This window comes from Diadema setosum, chromosome 3, assembly GCF_964275005.1.
Source record: "Diadema setosum chromosome 3, eeDiaSeto1, whole genome shotgun sequence".
NCBI lineage: Eukaryota > Metazoa > Echinodermata > Echinoidea > Diadematoida > Diadematidae > Diadema > Diadema setosum.
The window spans coordinates 22,438,333-22,459,877 of NC_092687.1; the positions used below are offsets into that span (position 1 = coordinate 22,438,333).

At 39.4% G+C, this 21,545-nt stretch overlaps 2 protein-coding genes across 2 annotated transcripts in view; one reads left to right on the plus strand and one right to left on the minus strand.

The window, feature by feature from the left end:
* LOC140226272 (tyrosine-protein kinase BAZ1B-like) overlaps positions 1 to 9,997 on the minus strand; it is a 40,338-nt gene extending 30,341 nt beyond the window's left edge. The window contains exons 1-4 of the mRNA XM_072306769.1: positions 9,866 to 9,997; positions 3,325 to 3,497; positions 1,574 to 1,679; positions 843 to 888 (exon numbers count right to left, since the gene is read on the minus strand). Coding sequence (XP_072162870.1) covers positions 843 to 888; positions 1,574 to 1,679; positions 3,325 to 3,497; positions 9,866 to 9,978 — 438 coding nt within the window. The 5' untranslated portion in view covers positions 9,979 to 9,997. The remainder of the gene's footprint in view (positions 1 to 842; positions 889 to 1,573; positions 1,680 to 3,324; positions 3,498 to 9,865) is intronic.
* A 637-nt stretch (positions 9,998 to 10,634) lies between these two features.
* Positions 10,635 to 21,219, plus strand: LOC140246691 (uncharacterized). Its single transcript, XM_072326029.1, has 10 exons — positions 10,635 to 10,801; positions 11,757 to 11,964; positions 12,866 to 12,955; positions 13,180 to 13,269; positions 13,516 to 13,627; positions 15,127 to 15,256; positions 15,663 to 15,783; positions 16,386 to 16,575; positions 17,535 to 17,666; positions 18,191 to 21,219. The coding sequence occupies exons 1-10, from the start codon at positions 10,635 to 10,637 to the stop codon at positions 21,217 to 21,219; spliced, it is 4,269 nt and encodes a 1,422-aa protein (XP_072182130.1).
* Positions 21,220 to 21,545: the final 326 nt, after the last annotated feature.

The following is a 21,545-nucleotide window of genomic DNA, read 5'->3' on the forward strand; positions in this document are numbered from 1 at the left end:
ATTTTTTGCACATTGTTTCAGAGTAAACATGGACAGTAATGGTAGACGACATGTGTGTCTCACCATCAAGCACCGTTACATGCGTGTCCACAAGCATCCACTTCAGTAATTACTAATTTTGTGACACAAAATTTGTAATGATTTTAGGTTTGCTGTTCCCCATTACTGGTGTGTATTCAGTTGCAGTTTAGTCTGACAAGGCACCTCAGCCAAATAAGACCCAAACGAGAGAAACGGTTATGTTGTCAACGACGATGCATGATTATGCAATTGTCATTATCCAAACATCTTAATGTACTCATGGAGATGCACATACAGTAGTCAGGTGGCGGTGGTGATGGTGGATCAAAGAAATACCTACATTCATAGCCCATCAATACTAGTAGGTCCATGGGTCACCACACAAATGCTTAGTTGAATATGTGAAGAAGAAAGTACATATGAGCAGCAGGGTATTCTATCAAGTTGCCTGTTTACAAAATTCCATTATCAGCATCATCACTTTTCATTTTTTCAATGCTCCCCCACTCCCTTCAGGGGAAAAAAAAAATTAAAAGCATTGGCACATAGCATTTAAAATCAAGATCTTTTCACTAAAGTTTGTGTGATGGCCTCTGTCATAAGGCTCTCTACATGACACTCCCATTTACACCCCAGTCTTTAATAGAGTGACAGATTAGAGAAAGGAAGAATGGAGTTAGTGAGAGCAGGGTTACAGAAGCAGGTTACTTCACAAAGTTTTTGTTTCATGTTTCTCTCTAGTATGATTACTCTAATTTCTACAAGACATTCACAAGTGGCATTCTACATCTAAGAGCTGAGGCTACCAGCTTTATACTTACAGATGAACTATTGTCCGTCTCAATTTTCACAACCTTTCCCCGAAAGCTTTGAGAAGCAAAAGAGAAACAAAAGATATTTTGTTATGTTTACCCTGAGGAAACTGCTGAACTCACTCAACAGACAACATATAGGAAAATAACATTCAATGACTGCATGTGTAACAAAGTTAAAGCAGGGAGGTGTGTGAGAGTCACACAGTTTGTACTGTAGTGCCTCATTATCATTTCCAGCTACACACTGCACAGTTAAAGTGTTGCTTGTGTTACTTTGAGATTTTAAATTGTTCCAATCCAACTCATTTCAGATGAATTAATTTGGACAAATCATGTCACTTGACCTCAAAGCTTGATTTGTGACATGAAACAAGTACACTTATCACAATTTCTGAAATAACTGAAGTCCTCTGTAATAGGCTGGAAAAGAAAGCTTATTCTTTGTAAGAATATAGTGGGTCTTGACAAATATAATCACTACCTGATGTCAATTACTGAAATTAAAGCCATTAATATAATCTTATCATGTATCAAGTATATTGTAAATATAGGTACCTGAATCATGATGAAACAATGCCTCTTGCAACACTCCATGGCAAAGGCAGGGTCTGATGAAGTAGGCCAAAAAACTTTTTTTTTTTTTTTTTTTTTTTAAGTATACATCATACCGCAATCAATCAAACATCTATGAGGAAAGAAAAATCACCTATGAAACTTAAAAAAAAAGGTGCACTTACTTCTTGCCCTTGACTTTGACCTTGAGCTCCACCATATCTCCCATGCTGAAAGATGACTGGAAGGCCAGGTTAATTTCCTGCATCAGACTGTCAATTGTACTTGCATCTGAGAAGTATAGAAATCCATTACATTAGAAAAAATGGAAATATCACACATTTTACAAATACGAAGAATTCTACATGGTGCCTACAATCTTCCAGAGCACTTTCACACCACATTGAAGTTGACTTTAATAAATACAGTACAATACAGTACCAAAGTGTGATGTCACAGCCATTCACTGCCATACAAATTGGTTCCAGACAACTTCACCTGTATTGTTGCTAACCCTACTCACACCTGGTTCCAAACCAAGCTACTCTGTACTACATAAGACTGTGACATCATCACTTCAGTACTTGATTAAAAGATCAAAATATACAAATAATTAATGTTTAGGAGTGCAATGGACAGAATATTTCATGAGGTGAAAGATGAAATGATCCATTCAACGAGGCGCAGCCGAGTTGAATGGATCAAACATTTCGTCTTCCACCGAATGAAATATTCTGTCCATTACACGAATGAAAAACATTCATTATTTGTTTTATATAACGCCTATAATAGATCCATGTCATTTGATGTTTTATTGATTTAGAAACAAGAGAAACACTGAGATCGTGCGAGTGCAGTGCTCACTGAGCGCTTTACGCTGACGTGCTGACGCATACACACACTGCAAACGCAAGCGCATTTAACACGCGTAGTGTGCCAGGCTCTTAGCGAGCGTGCAATGGAGCAAATCGTACGGATCCAAAATTGCACGGTAAATGGAGCCACAATTGCACGGATGATGACGTCATAGTGAAATAGGCCGAATGATCAATGTTAAACAACCAATCAAATGACAAGGATCTCCTCAGGCGTTATATAATAGTGGATAACTCATCAAAATCTCACTTAGAATAAATACTGGTTAGAATTTTTGAGTTCCACATGTTTTCACTAGAGAGTGATATTAGTTACGATCACATATATGCAAACATGGTTATAATGTAATTGACTTTTTAAAAGTGCATGAAAAATACATTGTATTATATATGTATAGAGCAAGGTGTTTATGATCTATAATTCAGCAATGAATAATATTGTCTCTGTCATCGCTGCTCATTTATTGCAATGCAACAAAAAATCAGTGTAAAGTACAATGTATGTAAGTTTTATCTTTGCTTTGTCAAAAGAAAGAAAGAAAACTTGTGTGTGGGTCAGTGGGAAACATTTAATACGACATCACCTCATCCATTTTGTCACATCAGGTTGTTTTACACATGTAAGTATCACTGCTTTGGGAAAAAGTGTAAAGGTCACAATCTTCTCATTTTAGGTGTTCTTTTGACAGAATATAACATGCAAAGTCTTCTTATTAGCCTCTTGTTTTTCCAATTCATGTAAATATTAGATTACGACTTTTGTTCCTCTGAACACAGTTCTAACACAGAGCACAATGCTACGAGTTCTGCGCTAAAACCTAAGGCTTGGATAATGGTAATGATGACATTACCATGTCAAAAGGCTTTAACACTGCTGTGCACTGGATGTCAAGTACATTTGACATTTTTAGGTGAATCAAATATATTCCATTGTGATCCTAAATCCTTTCTCTCCCAGGGACTTTGAATAGAGTGTGAAATGTCATGTTGTTGTTGTTGTTGTTGTTGTTGTTTTTTTTTTGTGCCAATGGGCACTCAAAGCATGCAAAGACTGAACTCACTATGATGGACATGCTGTAACACCGTCCTCTCCAGGTGAGCAGGGAATCCACGCAACCTCTGCTTGGCCTCTGCCTCTGACCGCTGGGCTTCCTCAAAGGTTAGACCTGACCGGCCAGTGCACTGGCAAGTCCAGAGAGGCTGGGAATAGACCTCCATCTGGTTGTCATAGTCACTGTCATGTGCACAGCTTCAGTCAAGAAAAGTAATACTACCATCTTGGGTTTGGGGGTTATAAAAATAAATCCAGCAAACCTACAGACTTTGTACATTTACAGCTGTACAGTGTACAATGCAATCACTGAAGTGTACAACCAAAATACAGAGAATTAAGATAATAAAATATCCTCACATGCTATATCATATGCAGCAACATTCCATAATGTATGATGGCGACCAGAACTATTACAGTAAATGTTTCATCATTACCAGAAAACACAAGGCCTACCAAGACCTACCCTACACGCAGGGACCACTAACATACGTGTATCTAGCGAGTTACCTTGCTCACCTTACAGACTGAACTATGCTGTATAATAGCAAAATATTACATTCTCCTCACCTATATCATTGTGAAAAGTCAGAAGTTACAATATTTTTGTATGTCTGCATGAACTACAAACAAACACTTGGAGCTGAACTAACAATTGTGATGATGGTCTCTGAAAACGTGAAATTCCACCATAGACTTTGGGAGTTGAATAAGAGGGAAAAACACTGTGTAGAATCACCAAGCATGCCTGACCCAACACTGTGAAACACACTACTGTATAAGCTATTATTTTCGCGAGGGTTTGATTTTCGCGAATCACAGTTGGACCGCGAATTTAACAACATGTAAAAATGTCACCATACGCTAAGGTAGTAGTGTGCTTATGTAGGCCTCTGTGTCAATTCACGAAAACAACATTTTGCAAAAATGTCCATGACCTCCTCATTCGTGAAAATATCTGTATGCAAAAATAATAGTGTATACAGTATAACACATGTCTGGTAGTTATAACACAAGTCTGTCATTACCAATGGCAAATTTGTGCAGTGTTGTACAAAATGCACCAATATTCAAGCATTTTGTGCTCTGTGAACGAAGATATTGGTTCATTTAAAGTATGGTGAACAAGAAAAAAAAAAGGACAATATTCATAAACAAGGTTATTTATACATTTCTGGAAAGCTTAAGTCTCTAGGAATAGGAGTAATTAACTTTCAGAAGATAAAAACGTCTCTAGAACGATGGAAAGATGGTGTTTTGAGAATCTTTTTAGACCACCTGAACCCGATCTGACGGAGAAAATTTTGGTGACCAAAATTATGACGTCACGAAATGGACGAATCAGCCCTGTGCTGATGCGCTGTGCTACGCACTCCATTCACACAGTGGGCTCCGTCTATGGAAGGCCGTTGCAGACATAATTCGTTTGGGGCATACGTATGGAAACGGGCATACGTATGCAACTGCCTTTAGTAAACATTTGCTAATTGACCAATCAGCGAGTGTTGTTTGGCAAACGTTTGCACGGTGTTAAGCAAACGTTTGCAAGTTTGTTTTTTTTGTTAGCAAACATATGCTGCAAATTTCCTTCCTTTGATGGGTCAAAGTTGTTTCTCTGCAACACAGCCTCTAACATTGCAGTACGAGTTTCTAATGAACTTTCCAGGAGTTATACTTGATCTCCCACCGGGAATGAAATCTTTCTTCAATGTTCCGAACCAGTTTTTCATGAGCGCGTTAGTGTCTCTATTTTTACTTGGAGGACAGGGCGTGGAGAGGTTATTTCCCTGAGCATACCGGGACAAGTCACCAAATGTCACGGCAATCCATAAGGGAAATACGTGCAGGAATCCACCCATAAGGATGTCTGCCAGTCCTGGTGTGAAGTAATCATTTACTACTTCGGTTTCCCCTGCTGCAAGTTCGTCACTCACTCTCTTCTTTTCCTCCTTGAACGCCTTCCATCATGGCGAGCTCTCTCTGATAGTCTTAAATCTGTTCACCGTCATTTCCTTGACAGAAGTTTCTTCCTCACTCTTTCGCACAAAGTCTTCATTGGTAACACCTTCTGATTCATTCTACTCTTGAGATGTTGCAGAGAGTCCTCTACTTGAGGTGAAGTGAATTCAGTCTCTGTCACTCGACAAAGATGGCTGAACGACTCTATTGCCTTTTCAAACTCATGCTCAGTTTGCAACACAGCAAAGGCATGTAGGCAAAACTGCCTTACTCCCTTGTCCTTCGTCACTTCCTTCAATCTTCTGCTCACATCTTTCAGCATGTGGGCAGCGCAGATATGAGGGTATGTAAAACCCTCGATATCTTGTCTAGAAAGATGTCTGTTCACGAGGTTCCATGTTCGGATGAGATATGACTTTGTCTCCTCGCTGTTAAATGCATGTAAGACAGCCTGAATCATCTCCCCAGAAAAGTCAACCTCTACTCTCCTTGGGAGCCCATACTTGAGTTGTTTCCCTTTCGAAATGGAGTTGACGAATCTCGACAGGAAGTGTTTGATTTCGGAGGCATGCTGATCATTGGTCAGCATTTCAGCCACAGGAATGCCAGCCGTACCACTCCTGGGGTTTTTCACCACCAGTGCGTAGTAAAGGACCGTTTTTCTCTGTTCGGGGATTTTCCTGACGATTGACCAGTAAATTGATTTTCAAGACAACCGATGAAGTTAGCTGTTAGAACCAGCTGATCAGCTCAGTACGGCTCAGTACTGCTCAGATCAGCTCAGTATGGCCAATAAAAGTCAAGTGGAAAAAAAATTGCTGTAAGTGCAAAAGTTTCCAAAAAAATTCTTCAGCTCACTGACAAAGGCAGATTTAACCATGTTCCAGCTGAGGAACTAACAAGGTACGGTGTGAGATTTCCACGTACACATACAGGTACTGTATACGTACAATTAGTACGTCCTTGCTAAGATCGGGCGTGAGTACCTACTGTGCACACTATATACACACACGCAACATACACACATATACAAACGCATATTAAACAAAGTACCAGATTGGCTGATCAATTGCATACATGAATATGCGCAGTACAAGTGGTGTAAGTTAACATACGTATGGAATGGGGCATACGTATAATAGATAACATGCAAATGTTTGCTAAACATCGTTTAGCAAGCTCAAATGCAAGTGTGTTAGGTTGTGCAGTATTTAGGGTACATGTGTAAGTTTGTACCGGTACACATTTGAAAGTCACTGCGGTGTGAAATGGCACTAGCAACCACGCATGAAAGCAGCTAAACCAAGCCAGGCTCATGATATGCACATACTGTATATGAAATAGCTTGTACGAGTACAAGTGTGTGTGAAGACTTGTTCATTCACAACACAAGTTCTACAAGTGTAGCCAATTTCCTCAACAGCATGCCATCCAAGCCCAAGGTAACATATATATGTAGTAGCAGTGCTGGTTGGTACCATAAGATTCTGGGATAGCGGTATAATGACACTTAAAAAACTCTCACCAAGGTTTGACCTCCCATGCCAAAATTTGCAAAATACACAAAAGTATAGGTTTTACATGTGGTCAAATTATGGGTGGCTTAATTCAATATGCACAATCAGAGATTCTAATGCACGCTGTACTGCATGCATATCATCACGATTGGTCGGTGAATTTTAAATGTGTTTTCTTTTGCTGTCCAAAAGTAGTACTAGATCCGAGTGTTTAAAAGTAGATGTGGCGACTCAACACAGATGCGAACGGGGATGTGAAGCACAAATTTTTAATATTATCATCTGCATTTTTAAATATCAAATAGTAAAAAAAAAAAAAAAATGATGCGGTGTGAAAATCAGATGCACACGGGGATGAGAAACAAGGTTTCTACTTTCTTTCTTTAGGCAAAGTAAAAAAAATAAATATGTTTAGCGTCCCACTCACTTCCTTTTTTGAGGCCGCCTGCTTTTTATTTCCCTATTTAACTGTTTAAAAACAAAGAAAATAAGACCTTTCCCCTTGCTGATTTGAAGAAAAGATTGCATTTTATATTGGAAAGATAGCATTGTTATAATTCTAGACTCCCGCATCAACCTTTCAATTTGCCCTGAAAACTGTTATGTCTGTCTGTTAGAGTCTCAATGATCGAGTTCATTGTGTATACTCCAAGTATATTTTAAAGTCACTTTGATATTAAATGTAGCTGCGCCGAGCTAAAACCTTCTGGGTGCATATGTCCATATTTCAACTGCATGCACTCCCTGCACTATCTGATTTGAGATGCGTTGCTGTATTTGAAATACAAGTTCCTTGATACAGGATAACAAAGTGCAAATTTATTGATATAATTATCAGGATTTATTCCATGTCACTTTGTCAAAAACACAATATTGTTTGTTTGTGTTGATAAGAATGCCAAAAAAAGTTGTGAAGCCATGGTTTGCACACACTGTAGGCCTCCTGGATTAAAAGCATCTACACACAGCCTTATAATTGTAGGCCCACACAACGTGCTTTACACGGTGTCTGATTGGGCTAACAGTTACAGCAAACTGCCCATGGCCATATTCGACTATATCAGCAGCATCCAGAATTTAACCGCCGCCTACACATGCATAAGTAGGCTATGCTTTTAAGTTTAGCATGCGGTCAAATTTAGGCACAGGAGATGGAACCTTGGACATATGCCAGATGATGGTTAAACATCTTGACTTACTCTAACCGCGCACCAGGCCAGGGACCCCAACACGTAAATTTACATGTTGGTTACAGCGCCCCGGGGGTTAGATTCTATCTAGACTTACTCTTGTAATACCGCACCAGCGACCCCAACACGTGTGCTACTACAGTGTAGTAAGATGGGGGGTTGTGTTTCCAGACACTTAAGTTCTTACGTTCGCGCGTGAACACTCACCTATTTTACATAGAATATGCACCCTTCTTTACCTCAAAGACTTGATATAAAACTTTAGACTCCTCATATGCTAGACAAAATACTCTGAAAATGGCGTGAGAATTCCTGGGTGCGTCATATTCATTACAGACGCACTTACAATACGTGTCCGGTCCCACAACCTGTCCGGTTTCACAACAACGCTTGGTACTACTGGTTACCTATTGAGAATCTAGAACCCAGCTGTATTGTGTATAGATCTAACACTAACAGTAGTTAGATGTAATTTACTAGACCTAGAGAACTCAAGAGAAGAATCTGACTAGACTCTAGATCCAGAAATCCTAGTAGGACAAGGTCATATTTATTCAACTGAACATGAACACGAACCCATGGCCTCAGAGATGCCAAGTTCAAAAAACTTTTATGAGTGAGATTTTCATGACTCGGTGTTTTGGCGCTCGCGCGCATGCGCGCGCGAACGAGGAGGATGTCACCCCTCCCATGGTAGGGAGCTTTTTTGAATTTTTAGCTCTTAATGATGCGATCTGGTGCATACTTAAGTGACTATTTTTTACTAATTTTGAAAGGCAAATATACCTTCAATTGCAACTATCACTTGAATCCTTTGAGCTATAGGGTTGGACCTACTACTAATCGACCGCCTAATGTTTATTTGCTTGATAAGAATATTTAACACTGAAATTCACGTAAAAAACTTGACCTACGTGATTAAGAAAATCCAGCTCTATCAAATGCCGTTGTTCCCTTTTCGATTCGAAGTTTCAGTGCAAAAATATCGCCGACGAACTTGCGTGGCCTCGTTTCAGCTCCCCGCGGTAAATCGCGTTTTTAGGATCGACCGCTGATTTTGCATCGACAATGCACGTAAACCGAGTTGTATTGAACACCGTGTTGTACGAAGCTTTTTAGAAGCCTTTTAGAAACTTCCATAGACATTACATTGTGCTGTCATTACGATTCGGTGAAAATATTCATTCGAAATTTTGTCCTTGATTAAAACCATTAATGAAGAGTGAATTATCGCGTTTTCCCACACCATCCTAATCTACATTCAAAGCCAATCCATTTTTATGTGCTTTGCGCGCAGAGAAGTGCGTATTAAGTGTTCAGTGCGCGAATTATACGCGGTCGGTTTCAATAAGGGTGGTCGATATGTAGTAGGGCTACCATACTCCTTATTTTTGGCACAAATTGCAGACTTCACCCGATGCGTGAGAAAAATGGGTGCCCTGCGTGAGATCATGAGACAGGCCCTAAATGCTTGAGTCTCACGCAGAATGCGTGAGACTTGGTAGCTCTGTGGCCTGGGCCATGATCAACCAACTCAATGTGAGTCAAAGCTATAAGGCAACTGGAAACCGAGACTCGTCCGAGTCCAGTGACTGAGTGAGTCAATATTCATCATTAAACTGTCAGAAAACCATGTACTTATCGTCTCTAAAGAGTAAAACAATCATAATGTGGGCAAAAATACGTAAAGGGAATATTATCCATTTGTATTTTGTCACTCAACAACGATCCATGGCAAAAAAACGACGTCAAACGTAGGCTATCCGGAAGTAACACACTTCCTCCCACACAAATCTAGTCACCCATAGACTTTACACAGGGTTCCATGGGCGCAGCCATTTTGATTCTCTTGCAATGAATTTGCGCGAAATTTTTGAAAGGATACACTTTGCTGGAAAACACCTCCTTCGTGAATGGAATCAAAAAACACGGCTCAGCTAGTGTTATTGTCTTCGATAAGACCTTCGGAATGTAGAGTTTTCTCCCCAAAAGTGGCATTTTGGAGAGTTTTTTAACGCCGGAGCCTCCGTAACAAAAGCGCTCGCTTTCAAAATCTGGCGCGAAGGTCCCGGTCGATGACCTTTGATTGAACTCTAAAATTGAAGTGTCCGAGTATTTCGCTGTTTCACCATTTAGAACCGATTTAGATTTTTGGTTTATAAAAGATCATAATTAATATATAAATTAGCTAATTTTTCTTTGAATTTAATATTTTACATTAAAAAATATTTAATTACATTAGTTTTTGTAATGACTATAGACAATTACATTTTCTAATATTCATCTTAAGAAGATCTTTGTGGCTAATATTGCGGGCATTTCAAAACATTATTCACGTTGTGCATACGGTATTACGCAACACATGCACGATCTGTTGAGATCCTCCTCCATATCTACCTTACGAGGGTACGAATAAGTTACAGTTTCGCTACATTTATTAGGCTTCTAAAAATGAGATCATTAATCATGAGCAATGTCAGTTTGCATGCGATTTTCAAGGAAACTTAAACACCAGGATCACTTCGAGGATCGTACTGACTACACGGTACAGTAGTCGGTAGTGTCAGTAGACGGGTTTCATCAAGCTTCATTTCAAGTTGACATTTTTTTTTTTTTTGGTGACATGACACTTGCTCGATAGAACACAGAACGAAATGGGAGTGCACAATCTATGGCCCATCTTGGCCTCGGTAAAGCAGGAGGTTTGTGTCCAGGCGTTGGAGGGAAAGGTCATCGCTGTGGACCTGGCAATATGGCTGGTGGAAAGTCAAGTGACAGGACTGAAAGTGATGCAGGGAAAAGTTCTTAAGCCACATTTGAGGTAGGCTTTTTGTCTTTGATTTGGGGTGATCATGGTGTGACTGATTATCTGATCTGTTGGCGTGTTGCTACTGTGCATTGCTAGCATAGCATATGATTTTATATTTCTAATTCTATAGCCTGATAGCACAATTTGATGTGTCACTCTATAGTCTTATGTTTGAGAGGACAAGAAATGATGGCCAATCATGAACACATTCAGCAATTAATTAACTTTCTTTGAGATGTTCTTAATCAATGATCATATTGTCAAACATGCAGTACCGGTAACACGTTTTACCCAAAACCTGTGAGTGTATTTGTGATATGACTGTTAGACACATGCACCTCCTACTAGTTCAGAGTGACTGGTTAGAGTTTAATAGACATCATGATTTGTAATCAGTACAGGTACTATGCACTGGTCACTTTTCATACCAAAACCTTGAAATTTTGTTCTTCACACTACGTCATGCATGGAAAGATAATCTTGTTATTTATTGGAAAGAGTTCCTTATGTCCCCCCACTAATTTACACAAAATAAATAAATTACTATATATATATATATATATATATATATATATTTTTACTAATAATAAACTAGTGGTGTAAATAAAGGTTATGCTAGGGTTATGTCTCAAAAGGAAGTCTTCCCATAAATGGCATAACCTTTATTTAGTTTATTGTTAGTAGAAAAAATAGTAATTTAGAGGGGGGGGGGGGGGACATAAGGAACTCTCTCCAATTTATTCTTTTTTTTTTTAAAGAAAAAAACCCATAATGCATTTTCCCCTTTCGGAAGTTTCAGATTGTGAAGAATTGCATTTGATCAGTGAAATTCTATCTGTTTGTTTTACTTAAATTTTTCTCTTATTTCTCTATTTCTTGTTGCACCCCGAAGAAATCTTTTCTTTCGTGTCTGTTTGTTTTGCTTAAATATTTCTCTTAATTCTCTATTTCTTGCTGCATCCTGAAGAAATCTTTTCTTTCGTGTCTCAAATTTCCTGCGATTGGGAGTCCAACTGGTGTTTGTCATTGATGGAACCCCACCAGAGCTCAAGTGGGAGGAGGTGTCTCGCCGTGTGCAGGCTCGTCACCATGGCAGAAAAGTGGGCGGGGCTCGTGGACGTGGCAATGGTAGAAAGGGACCTAGCAGGTCTCACTTTAAAGGCTGGTTAAATGAGGTAAGTTTATTGTGCCAATAATTGACCTCCCAGGTCGGAATTATCTTGTTTCAGTTGGCTCTGTTTTTATATAATTGTAAATACCCTCAGGCACCAGAATTTGTGAAGGTGTTAATTCTACACAGCTACAGATCCTTCTCACATAATGGAGAATGATATCCCCGTATTGCAGTGTGGGGGCGCTGTGGCATAGTGGATAAGACTCCCGACTCCCGCTCTGAGGACCCGAGTTCAAATCCCGCCCAGCGCTTACGTCCTTGGACAAGATGTTTTACCCACCATGTCCCTCTCGACCCAGGTGTATAAATGGGTACCTGGCAACGCTAAGGGTAATAATAATTGCAGGGCCCTCTGGTAGAGCAGTGGCAACACTGAAGAGGCTACCCTGGGTAAATAAGACCTTATTATTATTATAATTAACACTTTCTTGTTTAAGGGATAACTTTTTGGCTGTGCTGCTTTGCAAATGAGAAGTAATAACGTTAGATGTATTCAAAATCTGTGCCAAAGTTTTTTTGTTTTTTTTTCAGACGACAAAATAATACAACACAAGGATATGATTATTGTCATACCTCATCACATGAATAGGATTTAAAATGGATAAGAAGCTTTTGATGAACAATTATAAGGTCACATACATGTACTACATAAGACCAAATTCCTGTATATGAACATGATAGTTACTTCTGTCTTCAAAATCATTTGACACAGATTGTGAGCAGTATGATTTTCAAAAATATGAAGTATGAAATAGATGTAATTTTCATTCTGTCTAAAATAAGTTTGTCTAGAACAAACACAAAAATCAAATTTATGGCTGAACAAGGGCATGATGCTAACTGTAATGTTAAAAGTTCACAAGTCAATCATATAAGTTATGTACCATATTGGTTTGTTGCAGTGCCAAGAGATGTTGGAGCTGATGGGGGTGCCATGTGTCCAGAGCCAAGGGGAAGCTGAGGCTATGTGTGCACTGCTGGATCGTCAAGGGGTGAGGGATTAATGATTCTGGTTTCAGACAAGAAGAAGATACATTGTGGAAAATCTTTCCAATTCTCCATTTGAATGGTTCCAAAGAGAAATTTTAATATCAGAATTCAAATTTTAGGTAAAATTTACTGTATGTGTTGTGTATACTCAAATTCTATCATGTTTGTTAGAATTTGTCTTTTTCCTGTGATTTTATTCACTTTACAAAGTTTTTGTCTCAACCAGATTGCAGATGGATGTTTGACAGAGGATGGAGATGCCTTCTTGTATGGGGCTCGAACTGTCTACAGAAATCTGAACATGAGTACAGGAAAGGTATGGGTAGAACAATATGACTTATATTATTAATAGAGCTAGTGATATTTCAACAGATGTAGTTACTTTTTCCCTTTTGCCTACTTCTTTCCCTTTTACTGTGGAATAAAGTTTTATTTGAACATATTATACTGTATGTATTATATTATATATTCTTTATAATCATCACTCCAAGCTTTTTAATGTTGCGTTTTCATCATATGGATACAAGTAGACATTATCTTTGTCATGTCATATTACGTGCAGGTGGACCGCTACTCTATGGATGACATAGAGACCAAATTGAATTTGAACAGGAGGAGACTGGTTGCCCTAGCTCTCTTCCTTGGTTGTGACTATCTGCCAAAAGGAGTTCCAGGTAAGCTTACCATGCTTTTATATTGATTTAATTTGATTTGATTTCTGCATATTTGCGAAGTAAATATAACATATCAATTTTCCAAAATTAATCAGTGAATATATGTATGATTATGTATATATGTGACCCGCTACAACAAAAAGGTCCTAAAGTCGCGCACGGTCGAAGCCGTGAAAATCGAGTTTGAAGTCAGAGCATCATAATTTGTCAAAACTTACGATTTTCTGATTTTGACATATTATTTGAGTCTGACATGTCTTCTATCATCTGTCGAAATTTTTAAGCAAAATGATGAAAGGAAAGACCAAAAAATAGCGTTTTTCTGGGCCATGTTTTTGGCGTTTCAACGAAGCAGAAACCGGTTCGAAAATTTGGATTGAGCGCCACAGATAGGCTCCGCCCATAACAACGACCGGAGTGATCTCATTGGTCAGTTTGCTGCTTGCCGCTAACCGAAGCGTGAAGCTCGCACACTGCCAAGTCGACTGGTGCGTGCGGGCGGGGTGCGCTATGCCCAACTGCTTCTCCTGGCATCCTGGTCACTGATTGGTCGGTGAGGAGACCGCCGACGCTGTGCTTGAATGAGCATTTCGGGGGTTGCTAGGGTTTACCTTCTATTGTCCGGAGGTGAAAATTGACTAGCGTGTCCCTTGATTGCGATTGCGTCACAAGGAAAACTTTTAGGGCGCTTTTCTCGAAACAGTGATTTCCCATACGTCTCGGCATGCTCTCTTTTAAACATCAATATCTCCGCAGCCGATTATTTTTATAATTATTGTTATATATCAATTTAAAGCAGAAAGATTAGGGAATTTTGTCATGCAATTTTCAAATAATCGACCTCACCCGACTTTAGGATCATTTTGTTGTAGCGGGTCACATATACCAGTCATAGAATATAGTGTACATAAATTGTAGTCATTCACAAACGAATGGAAAATCATTGATCATTGAAATTATTAGGAACAAAATGCAGGAGATCGTCATCTTAAGCAGAAGCTTGATTTTGATGTTGGCCTCTGAGAATACATTATATGGCTTACTTATCGTTACAAATCATTAAATGGAATTTTATTGGAATTCAATCAGGAAGTGAAGACAGTTATAGACCAAGACATTACAAAATATTGAATGCTCCCTCAGTGTTTGTTACCTATTAGATAATAGACCTGATAGAAAAGTGAGGGTAATGTTAGGGGATAGAAATTCATCCCCAATGAATTTTGACCTGTATGAGAAATGTGAAATAATGAGAGGTCTTGGTGTTTAGGGTGGAATTGCCACTGAAATGTGTCAGCAACCCAAATTGTGTATTTGTTTGTTTACCATTTTGTCTGCAAGAATCAAACATTAATCCAATACACAGTGACTGCAAAATATGTAGAGTCTAAGTGTAATAAGCTCCCACAGACTTTAAGAGGGTGTATGCAGGGTAAGAATGTCTGTGCAGCCGTAGGTAAGACTTTCACAGAGACACTGCATGTTTCTCCCCTGATCAGGGGTAGGCAAAGAGTTGGCGATGAAATTCTTCATGTCCCTGCCAAGGACAGAAGACATTCTGGTCAGACTACAGGGTTGGAAGGATGGACTGTCTCCTGATGCACAAGCCATAGAAAGGGATATCAGGAAGTAAGTTGATGTAACATTTCACATAGTCTCTAAAACATCATTCTTAAAAAGAAGTTGTAGGCAGGAAACAAGATTTCCATAAATAGATAAAAATGAAATTTAAAAAGAGAAGAAATCAAGCTAAAGTCAGTTTTATTTTAGAGTTATTCCTGCCTGCTTGTTGAGAAGATGTTGCATCTTAATATGTATTTGACAACTGTATGACCTTTGAGAGTATCATGAAACACTATGATTTGATCTGCCAAATTTGAAAAAACTTATAGGTATGATTGATGCACATTTGTATGAAGATCACAACTTTGTTCAAACCCCTATGTATAATTTTTGTGACCTTGTTTGACAGGGATGCTATGTTTGATTTATGTGTAAACAACATCAAACAAGAAATCTATGTCTCATTGAACAGGAAGTCATTAAAGGTTGATGGATTTCCCAATCAAGATGTCATCAACGAGTTCCTCCTTGATAAAGAGAGAGAACCCTCCCGCCAGCTCCAGTGGAAGCGGCCACTTTTGACCCACTTACAGGTAATCATCTTATATCATCCATTCTTTCTGTCTGAAACCTTCAACAGTTTGAGAGTTTCATTTGCTTGCTTATAGTCTTTGTCTTTCTCTATTTGTTGAAAAGGTATATTGGCTTTATATGCCATATACATAGTTTTATTTTCACTAATCTTGCTGGTTTCATGCTATTTGTGAAATCAACAACAACACACCAAAATATTTCCTGTACAACTCATGCAATGTAAATTGTTTCTAGATTGACAGAATACTTACTTAGCTACATGTACATGTACTTACAGGGGATAAAATATGTTTTCATTCTGTCAAAGTAGTTCTAGATTGCTAAGATAGCTACTGATGGTGATACATTGTATTGTACAATGGAACCTTTTTATCATGAGGTCCGATGTAGCGAGGTCATTTTACAAGTCCCATTCTTTTTACAATTTTTTGTTTTGTTTTTATCTCTGATATAATGAGATACTAGATGTAACGAGGAAATTTCATGGTCCCAAGCAGTACATTACAATGAGGTTCCCTGCACAAGTCCTCATTCATGAAAAATAATGCTTGTACAATAGCTACCTGTACATATGGCAAACATTGTGTTTTTCATCCACCAGCACTTTAATCTTACCAAAATGGATTGGCTAATGGAGTACACAGAAGAAAAGGTTGTTCCACTTCTGACCCTATATGACCTCACCCATGTGACTTCAAACTCGACGACAGAATGCTTGCAGCCAGCTGCTGTTGTCAAAATGAGAGTGAGGCAAGGTGTCCAGTGTGTGGAGATCAAGTGGCATAAACCAGGTAAACTAGACAGGTCTGAGAAATATATGGTTACAGTATGTACATCATTTAGAAAAAAAAAATGTTCCCCACTAGGCAATAACATGTGACACTAATTAATTGCAATACCTGTAGTGATGTAATTCTGAGCAGTGAAGCCATTTAACCTGTTCCTTCCCGTGGCGTCAAGTGATATCTGGGAAACTGGTAAACCACGGTCCCAAAATGTAGACAAGACTGCCTGCACTTGTGGCCTAAATTCCTGTGAATTTGTGTTATGCTGCCCAGAAAAATGGCTTTGATAGAAAGATAACAGTTTCTTTATCAATATTTGTTTTCCTATATGAAAACTATTTGTATCGATCATTGCCTACTTTATTTTTTTTTCCAAGGAAGTGTGAGCTTGTTTTGCTATAAAACTCAAATTAAGATGTACATAGCAATCAAGGTTGAGCTCAGTAGATTTTTATTTTCGCCGACCCCATTTAGGTGCCTCTTTTGTGTAGAACAAGAGTTTGTGCATTAATCAGTGGATGCTCTATCCATACCTCATCCCCGATCAATGTATTTTCTTGTTCGATGACACATGTAGTTGGCTGTGGAAAGGGCATAGAGGTACCACTTGACTGCTTTTGCACAGGTGAATTACCAACCTGTTCATTCTCTGTCAACCTGCAAAAAGAATTACATTTGAGGGCATTGAAGGCTCTCGCAGAATTGTGGGAAGAACGGGTTAAAATGTCGAAGGTCTCCCCCATGGTCAATGTTTGAAAATTTTGTGTTTCTTGGCTACAAGTTTACACCACCGAAGTATTGTAACAACCTACATTTACATTGCAAATTAATCTTCATATCAAATACAGGATCAAACTTGTCCAAATGCGTACTACTTTGTGTGAAATTACTGCAAAGTTGACACTGTATGAAGGCTAATTGTTCTCTCTTCGCTCCTCATTCCTCTACCCATCTATCCCCAATAGAAACAGACAAGGAGAATGAGGAAAACACTAACCCGTACTACACAACCATTGAAAACAGAGATCTCTTTGCCAGTGTGTACCCAAACATGATCCAGGAGTACATGACATCAAAGGAAGGCAAAAAGACAAAACGTGAGTTTGTGAACTCCCCACATTCCTCCCTCTCTCTTTCCTTTCCCTATAATTTTATCCAGTTAAATATCTGTTAATATAAATAAGATTCTTGTTATGAATTGCAGTGTGCACTGTGAAAAGAGATTTGGACACAAAATCAAATCAGTGATGGATGTGCTCTTGCATTTTTCATCTGGAAAATTAAATTGGAAATCAAACTCAGGTTGCATTTGATGGTTTGATCTTCAGATCCAAGAAGAACCCTAAAGTACCTATCATCTTAATTCAGCAGACAGTGTGTTGTTTGTTCTTATACATGCATGGAAACATGTATACTGTATAGTATATACATGTCTATTTTTTCTCTCATTTTCATTGATATCACAACTGAAAATAAAAAAAAAAATATTACCCTAAGCACAGTGCTAAGTGTTTAGCTGATGTCAATAGCTCAATTTGACTGCTATTAAGCTCATGTAACCCAATGAAAGTTCATTTGTTATTCAGCCTGATTTATGCTTTATTATCTGTGTTCCTCCCAGGTGGCAAGAACAAGTCCAGAGTTCCTGGCTCCCAGGAGAAGGGTCCCTCCAGTACCAAAGCAGGTGATAGTGAGGAGTCAGACACAAGGGTCCCATCTTCTCAAAGACAACAGGATGCAATGTCAGTAGTAGACAGGGAGGTGGCTGGCAGGAAGGATACTCAACATGGGCGTGACTCTTACAGAACTCACAAGGGATTTGCGAAAGATGAGCAGTTGCCATTACAGAGAAGCTCGCAAGTCTCTTCTCGTGTCAGCAGCAACAAGTCCCTTGATTTGAAGAAAGCCCCTGGTGGAAAGGCAGAAGCCATTGAAGAAACATCAAACAGAACAAAGCACACAAGCGTTCAGCCATTCAAGAGCAGTACTGATCAGCAATGCAGTGAAGTAGAATCCCCACAGTCAAATCTGGACACTAATGACAAGCCACTATCACTTCGAGAGAGGCTTAAGTTGCGACAGCATTCCTCTCAACATCTTTCGGCAGATAAAGTTTCAAAAACTGATGAGAAAACAGTCACAGACTATGACCAGCAGACTGTATTGCAAGCATCACCTCGAGATGAATCAATAATTGCCTTGCGTCAGGATCCACTCCATCAATCCCAAAGTCAGACATTCAAGGTGATCAATGAGGATGAGCTGTTGAAGAAGTTGATAAGTCTCTCTCTGGATGATGGTAGCATTAGGAAAAATGCAGGATTGAGGGCTGGACATGGAGAATCAAAGCCTCGCAGAGAATTTGGCAGCCATGAGAGAGCCGAGCCAAGGAATAATAACATTTCACTTGGTAATCTCACCACGAAAGAAGAGTCAACCACAGAGTACCCCAGTGGCATGCCTCGATCAACCACTACAGAGAGAGCCAAGAAAGCCTGGAATGGAAAAGATAAAATATCAGAGGATGATACTTGTAAAAAACTACAAAGAGACACTAGTTTTGTAGAAGACGATGTTGCTGAAATTTCACCCTTGTTTGAAAGACTCCACTGTGATAGGTCAATGGGAAAAGGAGCCTTCCATGGAATGAGAAAAGACAGCAATAAACAAACTACAGTATCTGGTGATTCACTCCCAGAAAGCATGTCCAACCCAGAATGTCTTTGTATGGAGGAAGAGGGAGAATCTTCTCATAATCATATTTGTGGGATGAAATCTCTAAAGCATAACAGTAGACTGGTGGAATCACCTCCCTCCATGAGGACAATGTCCCAGACTCCAGGTGGGGAGGTTTTGTCTTCTCCTAGTGCTAGATCTACTGGACAGGGATCTAGGAACCAACCTGAGATTATAGACTTGACAGGCAGTCCCTCTGTCTGTGCACCTGTCAAACTTATGAAAGTCACTGGGTGCCAAGATCCTGGTACGGAAGAACACAATTTTCGGTTTGCAGACCTCGCCTCATCAGATGTATCAGAAAGCAATGACTCTTCCACAGATGAGAGAAAAATAGTTGCAGATGCCAAGGATGCCAAGGATGATTCTAGTCTCACACCTGTGCTAGAGAGATTGACTTTATCCAATTCTGCCCAGGGAAAATCCTTAGCAACAGTGATGCAGAATGATGTATCTTTCCTTAAACTCGATCCAGGGTTGGCCAACCTCTTGGAGGATATGAATTTCAGATTAAGTGGTGCTTCAATGGCAAATACTTCCTGCAGTCAACATGGAGACTCTGTCTTCATCATTGATGATGAACATGTTGATGATGTCACAGAAAGAATGGAGCAAGAAGTTTTGAGAAGTATGAAGCAGAAAGAGCGAGTCCCAGACATATCCATTGATGAATGCCAGAGAAATATGATGTTGGACAGTGATGGCAGCAACAGTTGTGAAAAAGACAGGCATGAAGAGGAAAACCTTAGGAAGTGGGAGACAGTCAGACCAGGATTCTCGTCAAACCACATGAAGGAGTGTGCGGTACAAATAGACTCTGAGTCAAACTGCCAAGGCTCTATTTCCCCTCGCCAAAATGACAAAGCTGTACATGATTGTAAGGAAACAAAAGACATTCAAGTAGAAGCAAACACTCCACACACGCAGGGCAGCTCTGCAAATGAAAAGAGACAACCACAAGAGTCTGATCAGGGTAGGGTAGACAGGATTACATTAGCTGACATGTTAACAGCACACAGAAAATCTGTATCAAGTCTGGTGGAGACCGCTACTCTCAATGAAGTTGCAGCAGTAGAAAAAACCTCAGGTCTTCACAAAAAGAAAGGGAAGAGAAAAGCAGCAAAGTCAAAGAAAAGTAAACGCCTGCAGGACACTTTTCTGCTTGAAACGAGTCTTGCAAGGATTCTAGAGGGCCTAAGCCCTTTCACAGGAAGTGTATCTCCCCTCCAAAGAGCTGATATCAAGCTTACATCATCTGCTCCTGCATGTAATAAGACATCTCTTGAGCAGGCAATATTATCAATGTCAAGTCCATCAACACTAGTGCCAACTTTATCAACTCAGTCAACTCTGCAAATAATGTCTTCACAAGCAACTCAATCAACAACGAGGCCCCTTGGGCAAGCAGCCACAAACTCAACTCCAGCAGCCACCCCACCACACAATGCAATCTTGTCACAGCCCCTAAATGAGATGGCACTGTCAGAGCAACCTGCAGTCCAGCTGTCTTCACCTTCACCGACACCATCAGCTCCTGAAGTTACCCTATCATTGGGGACTTCACCATTCTTAATGAAGCCAGGAGGAGGAGTAACTCAAGTTGTTAATACTCCAGCTGCCATTCCAGATGTTAAGACAAAGTGGAAGACTAGGCCTAGGATTTCCTCTGCTCCTGATCAACGAAGAACCAAGGCTCCAATGAAGTTGAGAAGCAGGGGGAAGCGCAGGACACATTCTCAGCCAGACAGCTCAGTACCTCAGCCACACCGTGGTGCAGCGAGAGGGAGGAAGAATAGGAGGGAGTCCATGTTGGCACTTGAGGGTAGTCTTGCCAAGATACTACAGAATATGAGCCCTTATCAGGAATGTTCAAAGAGAAATTATGAGGATTCAAATCTTGAAAAACATGAATGATATAAAGTAATTTCTACTCGTTAAGGGTACCATACACTGTATTTGATTTCCTATGTATCTGTTAAAATGGGAGTGCACTGTATTGTATACAGTATAAAATACCCAATATTTCAGTTATTACTGTAAACACTTTACTTGCTCTCTCCATACTTTCCCATTCTGCCAATTACTCCAGGTTTTTCCATACAAGTACTTATGTATATGATGATAATATCATGGTAAATTCTTACACTATCACAACAAAGAATGAAAGACTTTTCCACAGAATAAGATAAGAAATTTGTTAAATATGTAGTTTCATAAAATTGTTTTGAAGTTTCAAAGTG

Bases quoted from the DNA above. Each gene is read 5' to 3' on its own strand.
- LOC140246691 (XM_072326029.1), top strand. From the start codon at position 10,635: ATGGGAGTGCACAATCTATGGCCCATCTTGGCCTCGGTAAAGCAGGAG. The intron at 10,802-11,756 runs GTAGGCTTTTTG...TGCATCCTGAAG, and splicing joins GTTCTTAAGCCACATTTGAG to AAATCTTTTCTTTCGTGTCT. The intron at 13,628-15,126 runs GTAAGCTTACCA...TCCCCTGATCAG, and splicing joins TCTGCCAAAAGGAGTTCCAG to GGGTAGGCAAAGAGTTGGCG.